The sequence below is a fragment of the Gymnoscopelus braueri genome, assembly GCF_963280865.1.
Source record: "Gymnoscopelus braueri genome assembly, chromosome: 9".
NCBI classification, from domain to species: domain Eukaryota; kingdom Metazoa; phylum Chordata; class Actinopteri; order Myctophiformes; family Myctophidae; genus Gymnoscopelus; species Gymnoscopelus braueri.
Window position 1 is genome coordinate 6,231,268 of NC_137610.1, and position 18,255 is coordinate 6,249,522.

Here is an 18,255-nt window from a genome sequence, read left to right on the forward strand (position 1 = left end):
GAGAGAGAAGGAATAGATTGAAGAGAAAGAGAGAGAGAGAGAAACTGAATAGATTGAAGAGAAAGAGAGAGAGAGACTTGGAAAAGGAATAGATTGAAGAGAGAGAGAGACATGGAAATGGAATAGATTGAAGAGAGAAAGAGCGAGAGAGAGATGGAAGCAGAACGGATATCTCAACCTATTGCCATTAACAGGAATCGAAACCTCAACCTTCGGATTGACAGGCTGCAACACTACCTATAGTGCTATAGCTTTGTACAGATTGAGGTTGTCTGTTGAAGATAAAAGTGAACCAGTGAAAGCAGCCGACCTACAAGCTCAGAAATACGTTGCTATCTGAAAAGTTGTGAGATTGTAGATCGGAGAGAGAGAGAGAGAGACATGGAAACGGAATAGATTGAAGAGATAAGGATAATTCCTTTAACAGGTCTGTTCATGAAAGTCCTTGCGGTCTTGTTTCCAATGAGGGCCTGTGAGCAATTAGGGGTTAAGAGTCTTGCTCAGGGACAAATTTCATTTGCTGGCCTGGCCTGGCCTGGAATCGTACCTGGGGCAACTAGGGCCTCTGGCTCCCTAGGCTGGCTCACTAACCACTCAGCTATGGCCGCCCCTCAAAAGAGAGAGAGAGAGAGAGAGAGAGACATGGAAACGGAATAGATTGAAGAGGGAGACATGGAAACGGAATAGATTGAAGAGAGAGAGAGAGAGAGAGAGAGAGACATGGAAACAGAATAGATTGAAGAGAGAGAGAGACATGGAAACATAATAGATTGAAGAGAGAGAGAGAGATGGAAGCAGAATGGATTGATTGGACATCTCAACCTATTGCCATTAACAGGAATCGAACCCTCAACCTTCGGATTGACAGGCTGCAACACTACCTATAGTGCTATAGCTTTGTCCAGGCTAAGGTTGTCTGTTGAATATAAAAGTGAACCAGTGAAAGCAGTCGATCTACAAGCTCAGAAACACGTTGCTATCTGAAAGGTTTTGAGATTGTAGATCGGCTATTTTCAGAATGAAGTATGTCATACATTGCAAAAACATACCTTCTCAGATAAGCATTTCATGTTATCTTTATCAATTGCATATGTATTCATTAATACAGTCTTGTTGTTTGCAATGTAGGCCTACTTTAAATGAAGTCTCCACCAAGGGAGGCTTGAACCGGCAACCTTGCTGTTGTGAAACATTCACTTAAGCGGGAAGCCATTGGACCAACAGACCTGATCCAGTGAAAACGGAGGTCAAACAGATGATACCATTTCACGCAAATAACTGAAAAATCCTGGGTTTAAGTGTTTTTCAAACTGCTCAAAATTGTGGACAATCTAAGGGCGGAGAGAGAGACATGGAAAAGGAATAGATTGAAGAGAGAGAGACATGGAAACATAATTAATTGAAGAGAGAGAAAGATGGAAGCAGAATGGATTGATTGGACGTCTCAACCTATTGCCATTAACAGGAATCGATCCCTCAACCTTCGGATTGACAGGCTGCAACACTACCTATAGTGCTATAGCTTTGTCTAGGCTGAGGTTGTCTGTTGAAGATAAAATTGAACCAGTGAAAGCAGCCGATCTACAAGCTCAGAAACACGTTGCTATCTGAAAAGTTTTGAGATTGTAGATCGGCTATTTTCAGAATGAAGTATGTCATACATTGAAAAGACATACTCTCAAATAAGCATTTCAGGTTACCTTTAACAATTGCACTTGCATTAATTGACACAAGTAAGACGCGCGAACGCTGGAAGCGAACGCAGATTGACTGAGGCTGCTATATTTCAACCACACTGTAGTAGTGCACTCTGCCGGCTGTATACAGGCAGTGCAGCTGCTGGCATTTCAGCACGGAGTTTCGAGTCACATGGGGGCGCGAGCCAATGAGAGCGTGAACACACGCTGTATACAGGCAGTGCAGCTGCTGGCATTTCAGCACGGAGTTTCGAGTCACATGGGGGCGCGAGCCAATGAGAGCGTGAACACACACGGAAATAAGGGACAGACACACACACACACAACCCAAGCACGGTGATATAGTAAGCTCCACTTGGTCGGAGGCCTCCTTCCGCGTTCGCAACAATCATGTTGTGTGCAATGCAACTTAAATGAAGTCTGCATCAAGTGAGGCTTTAACTGGCAACCTTGAGATTGTAAGGCACACACTTAAGCGAGAAAGTTTTGAGATTGTAGATCGGCTATTTTCAGAATGAAGTATGTCATACATTGCAAAAACAGACCTTCTCAGATAAGCATTTCATGTTATCTTTATCAATTGCATATGTATTCATTAATACAGTCTTGTAGTTTGCAATGCACTTTAAATGAAGTCTCCACCAAGTGAGGCTTGAACCGGCAACCTTGATGTTGTGAAACATTCACTTAAGCGGGAAGCCATTGGACCAACAGACCTTGATACAGTGAAAACGGAGGTCAGACAGATGATACCATTTCACGCAAATAACTGAAAAATCCTGGGTTTAAGTGTTTTTCAAACTGCTCAAAATTGCGAACAATCTAAGGGCGGAGAGAGAGACATAGAAACGGAATAGATTGAAGAGAGAGAGACATGGAAACATAATTAATTGAAGAGAGAGAAAGATGGAAGCAGAATGGATTGATTGGACGTCTCAACCTATTGCCATTAACAGGAATCGATCCCTCAACCTTCGGATTGACAGGCTGCAACACTACCTATAGTGCTATAGCTTTGTCTAGGCTGAGGTTGTCTGTTGAAGATAAAATTGAACCAGTGAAAGCAGCCGATCTACAAGCTCAGAAACACGTTGCTATCTGAAAAGTTTTGAGATTGTAGATCGGCTATTTTCAGAATGAAGTATGTCATACATTGAAAAGACATACTCTCAAATAAGCATTTCAGGTTACCTTTAACAATTGCACTTGCATTAATTGACACAAGTAAGACGCGCGAACGCTGGAAGCGAACGCAGATTGACTGAGGCTGCTATATTTCAACCACACTGTAGTAGTGCACTCTGCCGGCTGTATACAGGCAGTGCAGCTGCTGGCATTTCAGCACGGAGTTTCGAGTCACATGGGGGCGCGAGCCAATGAGAGCGTGAACACACGCTGTATACAGGCAGTGCAGCTGCTGGCATTTCAGCACGGAGTTTCGAGTCACATGGGGGCGCGAGCCAATGAGAGCGTGAACACACACGGAAATAAGGGACAGACACACACACACACAACCCAAGCACGGTGATATAGTAAGCTCCACTTGGTCGGAGGCCTCCTTCCGCGTTCGCAACAATCATGTTGTGTGCAATGCAACTTAAATGAAGTCTGCATCAAGTGAGGCTTTAACTGGCAACCTTGAGATTGTAAGGCACACACTTAAGCGAGAAAGTTTTGAGATTGTAGATCGGCTATTTTCAGAATGAAGTATGTCATACATTGCAAAAACAGACCTTCTCAGATAAGCATTTCATGTTATCTTTATCAATTGCATATGTATTCATATACAGTCTTGTAGTTTGCAATGCACTTTAAATGAAGTCTCCACCAAGTGAAGCTTGAACCGGCAACCTTGATGTTGTGAAACATTCACTTAAGCGGGAAGCCATTGGACCAACAGACCTGATACAGTGAAAACGGAGGTCAGACAGATGATACCATTTCACGCAAATAACTGAAAAATCCTGGGTTTAAGTGTTTTTCAAACTGCTCAAAATTGCGAACAATCTAAGGGCGGAGAGAGAGACATAGAAACGGAATAGATTGAAGAGAGAGAGACATGGAAACAATAGATTGAAGAGAGAGAAGGATGGAAGCAGAATGGATTGATTGGACGTGTCAACCTATTGCCATTAACAGGAATCTAACCCTCAACCTTCGGATTGACGGGCTGCAACATTACCTATAGTGCTATAGCTTTGTCCAGGCTGAGGTTGTCTGTTGAAGATAAAAGTGAACCAGTGAAAGCAGCCGATCTACAAACTCAGAAACACGTCGCTATCTGAAAAGTTTTGAGATTGTAGATCGGCTATTTTCAGAATGAAGTATGTCATACATTGCAAAAACATACCCTCTCAAATAAGTATTTCAGGTTATGTTTAACAATTGCACATGTATTAATTGACACAATCATGTTGTGTGCAATGCAACTTTAATGAAGTCCGCATCAAGTGAGGCTTGAACTGGCAACCTTCAGGTTGTGAGGCACACGTTTAAGGGAGAAGCCATTGGACCAACAGACAAGAACTTGTGAAAAAGGAGATCACACAGATGATACAGTTTCACGCAAATAGCTGAAAAATCCTGGGTTTAAGTGTTTTTCAAACTGCTCAAAATTGCGGACAATCTAAGGGCGGAGCTTACTGGTCAACGTGATACATGTGTTCCTCATGAGTCAAGGCACATGTGTAAGCAGGTTTAATGGCTGTCGGCCAAACGAGGCATGACTTTTGCCTGTTTAAAGTTTGCACTTTCAAAAAATCGCTATAGCGCCCCCCTTTGACCAATTGGAGTAAGATTGGTTTCAGTAATATTTGGAATGACCCTCAACATTAACGCAAAGTTTCAAAGAAATGTGAGTCTGCATGTATGTGTTAGGGGCAGATGAATAATTGTCATAAAACTGCAATATTCATTGGCTCATTAAAGCTTCATTTTTTCACTTATGGAAAAATCTTGCTGCTTGTTTGTCGGCATAGGTCCAAAGTTCATGTGTAAAACGTTTCGTGCAGATTACTCAAAAATCCCAGGAGGAGATAGGTTTGAACTGTTTTTCATATAATTCAAAATGGTGGGAGATCTAAAGGTCAGAGGTCAAAAGTCAGAGGGTTAAAGTTGTTCATCATGAGTAGACGCATGTGTGTATTGAAGTTTTATGGCTGTAGGTCAAACAGGGCATGAGTTGTACCTGTTCAAAGTTGGCATTTTCAATTGAGTGCTATAGCGCCACCTTTTGACGAAAGATTGTGAGATTTATTTCTTGATAGTTTTTCATGACCATCTACCATATGGCCGAGTTTCGTAAAAAGCGACAGCACGGTTCACCCAGAACTGCGAAAAGTGGCAGAAACAGAAGAATACGTACAATAATAAAACAGGTCCAGAGCTGAGCTCTGGCCCCGTAATAATAATAATAATGCAATACAGTTTAGTCCATTCATTCCTATGTGTTTTTTACAGACTTCAGAGAGCATCATGTATCAGGAGGAAGCAGAAGATGTTATTTCATTCAATTCAGTTGCTTGACTGTGATAATAATACCATTACATGTCATGTATACTGGACTGCACTAAACATGAATTATAAATAATCATTTCCATCCATTTGTGATATGAATGCATTTCACTGAACACTAGAAGGAATGTGTATATCAAATAGTGGAGATTTAACTACTAATAACTACAGTTATGCACAGCACAATACCTGGTACCGTCTCAAAGAACCACCAGGACCACTTCATAGGAAGTTCAGACCTGCAGAGAATACAGAACAAAACAGTTAGAACCCTATAAATGATATGGAACATTACCCATTGTTACTAGAACCCTATAAATGATGTAAAACATTACCCATTGTTACTAGAACCCTATAAATGATGTAAAACATTACCCATTGTTACTAGAACCCTATAAATGATATGGAACATTACCCATTGTTACTAGAACCCTATAAATGATGTAAAACATTACCCATTGTTACTAGAACCCTATAAATGATGTAAAACATTACCCATTGTTACTAGAACCCTATAAATGATGTAAAACATTACCCATTGTTACTAGAACCCTATAAATGATGTAAAACATTGCCCATTGTTACTAGAACCCTATAAATTATGTAAAACATTACCCATTGTTACTAGAACCCTATAAATCATGTGGAACATTACCCATTGTTACTAGAACCTATAAATCATGTGGAACATTACCCATTGTTACTAGAACCCTATAAATTATGTAAAACATTACCCATTGTTGCTAGAACCCTATAAATGATGTGGAACATTACCCATTGTTACTAGAACCTATAAATGATGTGGAACATTACCCATTGTTACTAGAACCTATAAATGATGTAAAACATTACCCATTGTTACTAGAACCCTATAAATGATGTGGAACATTACCCATTGTTACTAGAACACTATAAATGATGTAAAACATTACCCATTGTTACTAGAACCTATAAATGATGTAAAACATTACCCATTGTTACTAGAACCTATAAATGATGTAAAACATTACCCATTGTTACTAGAACCCTATAAATGATGTAAAACATTACCCATTGTTACTAGAACCTATAAATGAAGTGGAACATTACCCATTGTTACTAGAACCCTATAAATAATGTAAAACATTACCCATTGTTACTAGAACCCTGTAATGATGTAAAACATTACCCATTGTTACTAGAACCCTGTAATGATGTAAAACATTACCCATTGTTACTAGAACCTATAAATGATGTGGAACATTACCCATTGTTACTAGAACCCCATAAATGATGTAAAACATTACCCATTGTTACTAGAACCCTATAAATGATGTAAAACATTACCCATTGTTACTAGAACCCTATACATGATGTAAAACATTACCCATTGTTACTAGAACACTATAAATGATGTAAAACATTACCCATTGTTACTAGAACCCTATAAATGATGTAAAACATTACCCATTGTTACTAGAACCCTATACATGATATGGAACATTACCCATTGTTACTAGAACCCTATAAATGATGTGGAACATTACCCATTCTTACTAGAACCTATAAATGATGTGGAACATTACCCATTGTTACTAGAACCCTATGCAAAACATTACCCATTGTTACTAGAACCCTATAAATAATGCAAAACATTACCCATTGTTGGAGAAGACCTTGGGGAACAGACAGGACAGGATGTTGAGATCGCTGATGGAGAAGATGTAGATGTTGACAACATGACCCAAACTATGAACCACTGTATGGAGAGAAGACACTATTAACCACTGTATATGTGTGTGTGTGTGTGTGTGTGTGTGTGTGTGTGTGTGTGTGTGTGTGTGTGTGTGTGTGTGTGTGTGTGTGTGTGTGTGTGTGTGTGTGTGTGTGTGTGCGTGTGCGTGCGTGTGTGTGCGCGTGTGCATGTGCGTGTGTGTGTGAGCGCGTGCGTGCGTGTGTGCGTGCTTGTGTGTTCCTACCTGACAGGATGATGGCGGACACGGCCATGATGCGGTGGAAGTCGATGGCGGCGTCAAAGGGAACGTAGCGGTTGAGGAAGGTCTCTCTGCAGAGCGTGATGAGGTTCCGGCAGACGGTCAGCAGCATGTAGGGGAACAGGAAGGAGATCGCGGCGGCCGAGCCGCGGGACACGATGATGCCCACCACAGAGGTCTCTGGGACCCCCGTGGAGTCAGCCTGTAGAGCATAGTCTGAACACAACACAATACATCACATTATAACACACAACACAATACAACACATTATAACACACATTACAACACATTATAACACACAACACACGTTACGTTAACGTAAGTAACGTTTTACTACAGAGAGTCTAAGTGGTTAAACTGAATGTTGTGATGTTGATCAAGTCCAAATATTATCTAAGTATTCTGCAGCACAAGTCACAAGATGGACGGGTGTTTATCACCCTAGGGTTCCATGACACCCGAAAGCCTGATATAACAGAAGGACGGGTGTTTATCACCCTAGGGTGCCATGCCACCCTAAAGCCTGTTATAACAGAAGGGTGTTTAACTCACAGTAGCATCTCTCCAGAGTGACCCCCGCCGTGATGCCGTAGACCACGATGAAGCAGGCGATGTGACGGCGGTAATTCTCTACGAAGCGTTTGAACTGCTGGATCTTCTGCTGCAGCAGGTTCTTCTGGTAGGGCTCCCGTCTGGGCTTCACGTACACTCTGGGGGGGTGGAGGCCTCTGGAAGATAGATATATATATATACTTTATTAATGTAGAGGGTGGAGGCCTGGTCTGAAAACTTTAAATATGATTTTAATTGTTGAAAATGTAGGTATCGTAATGTTGTGTTACTTTATTTGATATCCAAATAGCCTAATAATAATAATTGTACTAACAATTATAATAATATGGTGCAGCAAGGCAGTCAGTGATCATTTCATTTATTGGCCAATGGCCGGTATATACCGGCTAACGGAAACCTTGCACCAGTAAGACATTTCTTATGGAGCATCAATGATCTCATGTTGTAATAAACAGCAGCTTGTCTTTAAAGTCTTTAAAGTCAACGTCCAGGAAACATTCTTACTTCTTTCCCTGTCTCTTGCGTAGCTCCAGAAGCTCCAGTCCCTCCATTTTGTTGATACTGTGAAGGAGTCATAGGGAGTCATGAGCTGGGAAACAAACCAATAAATCACATTATCAAACCTTTATTAATACAAAGTCTCACCTCTTTGCTGGACAGATGAAGGAAACCCTCTGGTCTCGACTGAAACGTTTCTTCTCGTGTTTCTCCATTCCTGCACGTAGAACATGAAACATGATACTTAATGGTTAACAAAGGGTTAACATTTACAATTTACATTTGAGCAGCTCTTTTCCAGAGCAGCTTATAAAGTAACAAACTATCTCTACAAAACCCTGGTCAACGCTAGTGTGTCCAAGACTCTTCTCTCTCCAGGGTCCATAGGGTTCATGTGGTTATTTTTAGGGCAACATACTGTATAATAATAATAATGTACCTTTGACATTGAGCTGTGCAAACTGCAGCTGGTTGTCATGGTGACTGAGCAGGGAGTGGAAGTCCTCCCAGGTGATGCTGTCCTTGGTGCTGAAGCCTGAAGCCTGCATCATGGCCTGGATCCCTTCCTCTGTCTGGGTCTTAGAGAGACCTCCTGAGATCTCTATGAAGGACCTACACACACACACACACACACACACACACACACACACACACACACACACACACACACACTGTGTTAGACAGACATCCACTGGAGATCTCTATGAAGGACCTACACGCACGCACGCACGCACGCACGCACGCACACGCACACACGCGCACACACACACACACACACACACACGCACACACACACACGTGCGCGCGCACACACACACACAGATTCCTATGAAAGACCTACAGATCCCTATGACACTGCCAAGGTTGTTATAAATTTAGCTCAGGGTTTTTCAAAGTGTGTGTCGTGACACCCTAGGGTGCCGTGACATAAGTCTGGGGTTGCCGCAGAATACTGTAGTTTGGAATTTATCTAAATCACTTAACCACTTAAACCCTCTATTCTTAGTCAAATGTACCTGAATGTTTTCTATTCTTAGTCAAATGGACCTGAATGTTTTCTATTCTTAGTCAAATGTACCTGAATGTTTTCTATTCTTAGTCAAATGTGCCTGAATGTTTTCTATTCTTAGTCAAATGTACCTGAATGTTTTCTATTCTTAGTCAAATGTTCCTGAATGTTTTCTATTCTTAGTCAAATGTACCTGAATGTTTTCTATTCTTAGTCAAATGGACCTGAATGTTTTCTATTCTTAGTCAAATGGACCTGAATGTTTTCTATTCTTAGTCAAATGTACCTGAGTGTTTTCTATTCTTAGTCAAATGGACCCGAATGTTTTCTATTCTTAGTCAAATGTACCTGAATGTTTTCTATTCTTAGTCAAATGTACCTGAATGTTTTCTATTCTTAGTCAAATGTACCTGAATGTTTTCTATTCTTAGTCAAATGTACCTGAATGTTTTCTATTCTTAGTCAAATGTTCCTGAATGTTTTCTATTCTTAGTCAAATGTACCTGAATGTTTTCTATTCTTAGTCAAATGGACCTGAATGTTTTCTATTCTTAGTCAAATGGACCCGAATGTTTTCTATTCTTAGTCAAATGTACCTGAGTGTTTTCTATTCTTAGTCAAATGGACCCGAATGTTTTCTATTCTTAGTCAAATGGACCTGAATGTTTTCTATTCTTAGTCAAATGTGCCTGAATGTTTTCTATTCTTAGTCAAATGGACCTGAATGTTTTCTATTCTTAGTCAAATGGACCTGAATGTTTTCTATTCTTAGTCAAATGGACCTGAATGTTTTCTATTCTTAGTCAAATGTACCTGAATGTTTTCTATTCTTAGTCAAATGGACCTGAATGTTTTCTATTCTTAGTCAAATGTACCTGAATATTTTCTATTCTTAGTCAAATGTACCTGAATGTTTTCTATTCTTAGTCAAATGTGCCTGAATGTTTTCTATTCTTAGTCAAATGTACCTGAATGTTTTCTATTCTTAGTCAAATGTACCTGAATGTTTTCTATTCTTAGTCAAATGTACCTGAATGTTTTCTATTCTTAGTCAAATGTACCTGAATGTTTTCTATTCTTAGTCAAATGTTCCTGAATGTTTTCTATTCTTAGTCAAATGTACCTGAATGTTTTCTATTCTTAGTCAAATGGACCTGAATGTTTTCTATTCTTAGTCAAATGGACCTGAATGTTTTCTATTCTTAGTCAAATGTACCTGAGTGTTTTCTATTCTTAGTCAAATGGACCTGAATGTTTTCTATTCTTAGTCAAATGGACCTGAATGTTTTCTATTCTTAGTCAAATGTACCTGAATGTTTTCTATTCTTAGTCAAATGTACCTGAGTGTTTTCTATTCTTAGTCAAATGTGCCTGAATGTTTTCTATTCTTAGTCAAATGGACCTGAATGTTTTCTATTCTTAGTCAAATGGACCTGAATGTTTTCTATTCTTAGTCAAATGTACCTGAGTGTTTTCTATTCTTAGTCAAATGGACCCGAATGTTTTCTATTCTTAGTCAAATGGACCTGAATGTTTTCTATTCTTAGTCAAATGTACCTGAATGTTTTCTATTCTTAGTCAAATGTACCTGAATGTTTTCTATTCTTAGTCAAATGTACCTGAATGTTTTCTATTCTTAGTCAAATGTATCTGAGTGTTTTCTATTCTTAGTCAAATGTGCCTGAATGTTTTCTATTCTTAGTCAAATGTACCTGAATGTTCCCCCTAGATTATATATATATATATATATATATATATATATATATATATATATATATATATATATATATATATATAAATCCATAATATGACATAAATGTAAGGTGCTATAAAGAAGCAATGTAATTCAGGGTGCTGTGGATGAAAAGAGACAGGATGACCTGAGACAAAAAGGTTTGAGAACCATGTTATAGTATAAAAGCTAACAAAATAATAACATTTACTAAACATTTTGAACCCAAAGTAAAGACTGAACTGGGGAAAACAGCCTTTTGCTTTAGTGCCCCATCCACGTGGAATGACCTACAGCTTATATTTAAGATCTGTTTTCCCATAACATACGGTCAATTTAAATGTTTGATTGACAGACCTATACCCACACATGTCTGCAACTGCTTTTAAATTTGTGTTGTATCACATGATAGGAGAAAGTTTCTGTTTTGATTCTGTTTTGTTTTGTTTCATCATTGTGTGAATATTGATGTGAAAATGTAATTGTGCTGTGATGAATCTCAACGACACTGCGAACGACGGCAACCTCAATGTCCTTCAAGAATAAATAAAGGTTTGAATGAATGAATGAACACTTTTGTTAACTGAAATGCAAATAAAAATAAAATACAAAAACTATCCGAAACGAACTAAAATCAAGAGAAACAGTCTTAGTTTTTAGTCAGTATCCAATATTGTTCTTTAAAAAAATGACGGTCTAGAAAACAGACGTCTACAAGTCTAGATCTACAAGTCTAGATCTACAAGTCTAGATCTACAAGCCTAGATCACCTATTTCCGCTATTTTTCTAAGCTTTTTGAATGATTATATATATAATATATATATTACAATAAAACATTAAAACTAATAGAATAAGTATCAAACCCACTTTAAAAACTAATTAAAACTATAAACTGAAATTGAAAACATCAAGTCAAAACTAAATAAAAATGAAAACTAATGAAAAAGTCAAAACTATAATAACCTTATAGCCACACAAACCACACAGTAAATATCTACTTACTATCATATTAATATTACTGTATGCAAACACAGTAAATATCTACTTACTATCATATAGGCACAGCTTATTAATATTACTGTATGTAAACACAGTAAATATCTACTTACTATCATATAGGCACAGCTTATTAATATTACTGTATGTAAACACAGTAAATATCTACTTACTATCATATAGGCACAGCTTATTAATATTAATGTATGTAAACACAGTAAATATCTACTTACTATCATATACTGGGCCATTGGATTGGAGATTAATTTTAATGAGAAGAAATTCATCATTTTAAATATATACACACCCTGTGAATCTTATAAATCTGAAGATGAATTCCTGCATAGGTTAGCTTTTATTCATTCTTTTATTGAGGACAGTGGTTCTACTTGTGTCTATGTCATTGGGGACTATAATGCAGACTTGTCTGACTGTAATTCTATATTTGCAAAACATCTTATAGAGTTTTGTAATGACAGTTGTTTAATTTTATCTAGTAAAGATTTTCTGCCTGACATACAACATCTTGGCTAGATCATTGCTTGTCTACTGCAGATGCTCATGCCTCCCTGGATAATATAGAGATTCTGTATGGGTTAGCCACTTCTGATCATATACCCATTGCCATGATGATTAATGTTGAGAATGTACCCCAGCTGACTGTTACTGGTAGTGCTGTTAACAAAGGGAAGCTGGTGTGGTCAAAACTAACCAAAGAGGACATTGAGAGATATTCTATCCTGACAGACAATTTATTAAAAAATACAGAACTGCCCAGGGATTCACTAATGTGTTTAAATGTACTGTACAGACCCACATCATGCTACTGAATTGTGTGCCATGTATGATAATATTGTGTCAGCTTTAATTTCCTCTAGTGAGCCATTCTGTAAAGTCAAGAGCAAGGTTTTTAACCTCAAACCCGGGTGGAATGAGTTTGTGGCTGAGCAACACTCTGAAGCCAGAGAGGCCTTTAAAGTCTGGTCTGAGGTAGGCAGGCCCAGACAGGGGGTCTTACTTGATCGTAAAGAACAAACAAATGCAAAATGTAAACATGCCCTTTGTTTTATTAAGAAAAGGAGAACACAATGAGGGATAATTCGCTTGCTAGGAAAATGCAAAAAAGCAACTATGATGACTTCTGGAAAGAGGTCAGGGTCATGAATAATTCTAAAACCTCTTTACCATCTGATATTGAGGGTGTTTGTGGCCAAGAGAAGATTGCTAAAGTGTGGCGGGAGAATTACTGTAATCTTTTTAACTGTATTAAGAGCAATGCTGTGGTAATTGATAATGTTGACCTATCCGCTAACATGGTAGTCAAATCAGCTGATGTTTCTGATGCCATCAAGTTGCTTGACAACAACAAGGCTTGTGGACTGGACTGTATTTCTGCAGAACACCTAAAGTATGCCAGCTTTAGGCTCTGTCCTCTGCTTGCTATGTGTTTCACAGGCCTCATGGTTCATGGTGTTCTTCCTGAATCCATTATGTCTGTTCTGCTGGTGCCTGTCTTGAAAGACAAGGCTGGGAAGCTAAATAGCATGGACAATTACAGACCTATTGCCCTTGCCAGTATCTTGTCTAAAGTATTGGAAAGAATCCTCCTAACTAGGCTGGAGATGTTTGTTCTCACTACTGATAATCAGTTTGGGTTCAAAAGAAAACATAGCACTGATTTATGTATATATGCCTTAAAAGAGATAGTTGACAAATACAGAAACCAGAATTCTACTGTATTTTTATGCTTTATTGATGCCTTTAGAGCTTTTGATAGAATTAACCATGCAAAGTTATTTATGAAATTGATTGATAGAGGTGTTCCAAAATATTTAGTAAGAATACTAGTCTTTTGGTATGCCCGTCAGATGTTTCAGGTAAAATGGGGCAATTGCATTTCTGAACCATTTCATGTCAGTAATGGCGTACGCCAAGGGGGGATTTTATCCCCCGTATTGTTTAACGTTTATATGGATGACCTGTCAATACAGTTAAATGGGTGCAACACTGGCTGTCTTGTGGGTGACACTGTTGTCAATCATCAACATGTATGCAGATGATTTGGTTTTATGTAGTCCATACAGTGCTGGCCTTCAACAATTATTGAGGATCTGCACACAGTATGGTAAAGACTTTGACATCAAATATAATGCTAAAAAAAGTAACATCATGATCGTGAGAAGCAGAGAGGACAGGAAAGAATCCTTCCCTGCTTTTCAATTGTGTGAGAGTCCTCTTCTAGTATGTAAGGAAATGTAATATCTTGGTCATGTCCTCACTGATGATTGGATGGACGACAGAGATATCTATAGACAATGTAGAAAAATCTATGGACAAGCCAATATGCTGTTACGGAAATTTTCTATGTGTTCTGTTGATGTTAAGTGTTCACTGTTCAGAGCCTATGTCACACCTCTGTATACGGCTCATCTCTGGTACTCTTACAGGGTGAGGAGTTTGCAGAGGCTCAGAGTGGCGTATAATGATGCCATGAGGCTGTTACTCCACATACCCAGATGGCATAGTGCCAGTCAATTGTTTGTGTCCACTGGTGTGCCTACTTGTGATGCACTTTTAAGACAATTGATGTACAATTTTATGTGTCGGCTTGATGTGTCCGTGAACAGCATCATAGAGGCTCTAACCAACCCTATGAGAAGCAGTTATAGATACTCATCCAGGCTTAGAGAGCATTGGCGTAATAGCCTTTACACTTTTTAATTAATTTACGTACTTGAACATTTTGACTTGGTGCTTGACAGCCGCCTCATGAATTGGTGTGAGTGGGGTGGGGTGGGGGGTGGGTGCGCTTGAGTGATGTTTTGTTTTGTTTTGTATACATTGTATATTTTTATACTGCTGTCTCTTTTTATATTATGTGATGTCTTTTCTTTTTATATGGACCCACGAGTCTGGAATAAAGATTATATATATATATATATATAGGCACAGCTTATTAATATTACTGTATGTAAACACAGTAAATATCTACTTACTATCATATAGGCACAGCTTATTAATATTACTGTATGTAAACACAAACCTGAGCATTCTGCAAAACTCATCCTTAGTTAAGAAACCATGTCCTCCGATGTCGTGCATGGAGAACATCAGCTTAGACTTGTCCTCAGGAGAACCTGTAAAACATGGAGAACATCAGCTTAGACTTGTCCTCAGGAGAACCTGTGGAGATAAAGCAGCTTTTTATTTGACTACTAAAGCACTGTGTTAACTGTTAGCTCTAGACTATTAAAGCACTGTGTTAACTGTTAGCTCTAGACTATTAAAGCACTGTGTTAACTGTTAGCTCTAGACTATTAAAGCACTGTGTTAACTGTTAGCTCTAGACTATTAAAGAACTTTGTTAACTGTTAGCTCTACAAAACTATTATTAATATCAAGTGTAGTAAAGCCTGATGTATAATTGGTCTGTGTCGCTCGCCCAAGATAGATGATCTGCAAGCTCACATTTTTATTGTTTTATTGTCTCCGCCAGGCTGAAAGGCATGGCGAGAGTATGTTTTACCCCCTGTTCGCCCGTCTGTCCGTCCGTGTGTCCGTCTGTGAACAGCTAATCTCCGGCACTGTTGGCCCGGTCGCTCCGAAACTGTGCACACACACTCCCTGGATGCCAATTCAGATGCCCCTAAATTTTTCTGTAGTAACTCTGAGGACCCCCTAGGGGTATCGGACCCCCTGTAGTAACTCTGAGGACCCCTAGGGGTATGGGACCCCCTGTAGTAACTTTGAGGACCCCCTAAGGGTATGGAACCCCTTGTAGTAACTCTGAGGACCCCCTCAGACCCCCTGTAGTAACTCTGAGGACCCCCTAGTGGTATCGGACCCCCTGTACTAACTCTGAGGACCCCCTAGGGATATGGGACCCCCTATAGTAACTCTCAGGACCCCCAATGGGTATCAGACCCCCTATAGTAACTCTGAGGACCCCCTAGCGGTATCGGACCCCCTGTAGTAACTCTGAGGACCCCCTAGGGGTCCCGGACCCCCTGTAGTAACTCTGAGGACCCCCTAGGGGTATCGGACCCCCTGTAGTAACTCTGAGGACCCCCTAGGGGTCCCGGACCCCCTGTCATTACCCTTCATAAAGATGACCATGACGTCCAGGAACTCCTGGAAGGAGAGGTATCCGTTGCCGTCCTTGTCGGCCAGCGTGAACATGGAGTCCACGAACAGGGAGTCGGGTTTGAGTCCCAGAGCGTTGGCGAACTCCGTGGCGGTCAGCTCGCACTGCAGGACCTCCTGGGTCTGGTGGCGGGACACGCCCCTCAGGTCCCCCGCGTCACGCTTCTCGATCTCCAGGACCTGAAGGAAGGGACGAGACGAGAGAGAGAAACAGTACGTTTTTAACCCCTTCAATCCGGGAACGCATCTGTGTGTCATTTTTAGATTTCTTTGGGCTATTCAAAAATAGCAGATCTACAAGCTCATAGCGCGGCAAACTAAGCTATGATGACTAGAACTATGACTACATTTATGGAACATTTTGTCGACAAATAACGACTAGACTAGAGTGGAGAAGAGATCCAGTAGAAATAATAAACAAGTCATTTTATGCTTGGTTGTGCGCGCGGGGGTCGCACAACCAAGCCGATCTACAAGCTCACAACGTGTCGCGACTATTTTCGGCACGCAGGTAAGTGTAAATCAGGCATTGCGACGCCATCACGGCACCGCCAAAATACATTTTTGTCAACTAAATCAACTGTAGATTTAGTCGACTAAAATCTTATATTTAGTCCACTACAACTAGACTAAAACTTAAACATTTCAGATGACTAAAATATGACTGAAACTAAATGGAATTTGATTCAACAGACTATAATAATAATAATAATAACTTGAATTTATATAGCGCCTTTCTGAAACCCAAGGACGCTTTACAGTACACAAAATAAACAAATTAATTGCCAAAAGCCTGAGTAAATAAGTGTTTCTTCAGTGCGGACTCTATCGTAGAGGGTCCGCTTGTTGCTGTGAGGGGTGGTGAGGAGCCCCAAGTCAGAAGACCTCAGCTTCCGCGCTGGGGTGTAATCATCGAGGAGGTCCGACAGGTACCCTGGGGCTAGGGCATGGAGAGCTTTATAGGTGAGGAGGAGTAGTTTGTAGGTGATGCGGAACTTAACCGGAAGCCAGTGGAGGTGTTTGAGGGTGAGGGTGATGTGCTGCCAGCGTTTGGTGCGGGTGAGCACTCTGGCAGCTGAGTTTTGCACATACTGCAGTCTGTACAGGGCTTTATTGAGGAGCCCGAACAGGACACCATTTACAGTAATCCAGGCGGGAGGAGATGAAAGCGTGGAAGAGGGTCTCAGCAACAGAGTCTGAGAGTGACGGCCGGAGACTATACAGCTAAAGCTAAATCAAAATGCTGTGAAAACCAACACTGAGGTGAAAGGCGTCATTAGACGTGACCACAGTGTCATTAGACCAACCACCACAACGTCACTGAGTTGAGGTCACCGTCGCACACAGAGAACGGGCTCTCCTGGGCTTTGAGGTTGACCTTAATTTGACCTCAAAACAAGGGCTGACGCCATTAGCCGTGACCTGAGGTCAAAGCGGCTACAACATGAGGTCAGCGTAGCGGCCAGCTGGGCGACCTCTCACTAAGAAACAGTTGATTCATAATAATGCTCCAGTCCTTTAGCATCATTATCATTACAGTTCTGAGGTCTTTACAAGTATGTCAAAGAACTGATTCAAAATATTACTGTTGGTTTATAAAGCATTGAATGGTTTATAGTCAGGGGTGTAGTTTTCTGGGGAGCACCTGGATATGTTACTTGGTGCTCACCAAATAAACAAATAAATAAATTTTGCCGCGACACGTCTCGCAGGATGGATAAAAGAGGGATACATGGATAACTTGTCTGTGCAACAGTCTGCATGATGTGGTACCCCGCTTCTCGTGAATGATAGGCACTCCCGACATTATCTCCAAGCCTCTTGAATGGCTTGGAGGATCTGTCCGATTTTCCATATTCCATCCTGATTGGCTAAGGTTGCCTTCCAAAGTTTGCAGGATTGGTCCGTTTTGAACAAAATGCCTCAAATCATCAACGCAGCTTGCGATTTCCGTGAAATTTCACACACACATTCCCACTAGGCCGAGAAAGAAGTGCCACCCTTTTCACATTGGCCTGTTATAGCGCCACCAGCAGGTCTAATTTAGCAAAACACATTTTTGGAACAAAAGCCTCAAATCATGAATGTGTCCGATTGCCGTGAAAGGCCTAAGAAGAAAT

General features: G+C 40.2%; 1 protein-coding gene across 2 annotated transcripts in view; it reads right to left on the reverse strand.

Annotated features, from left to right (window-relative positions):
* Positions 1–18,255, reverse strand: part of duox (dual oxidase) — a 63,658-nt gene that overhangs the window by 9,198 nt on the left and 36,205 nt on the right. For both annotated transcript variants that reach the window (XM_080436677.1, XM_080436678.1), the window contains exons 19-27: positions 16,090–16,315; positions 15,036–15,129; positions 8,694–8,866; positions 8,402–8,471; positions 8,261–8,317; positions 7,736–7,911; positions 7,169–7,399; positions 6,849–6,948; positions 5,400–5,449 (exon numbers count right to left, since the gene is read on the reverse strand). In XM_080436677.1, the coding sequence (XP_080292803.1) occupies positions 5,400–5,449; positions 6,849–6,948; positions 7,169–7,399; positions 7,736–7,911; positions 8,261–8,317; positions 8,402–8,471; positions 8,694–8,866; positions 15,036–15,129; positions 16,090–16,315 (1,177 nt within the window). The remainder of the gene's footprint in view (positions 1–5,399; positions 5,450–6,848; positions 6,949–7,168; positions 7,400–7,735; positions 7,912–8,260; positions 8,318–8,401; positions 8,472–8,693; positions 8,867–15,035; positions 15,130–16,089; positions 16,316–18,255) is intronic.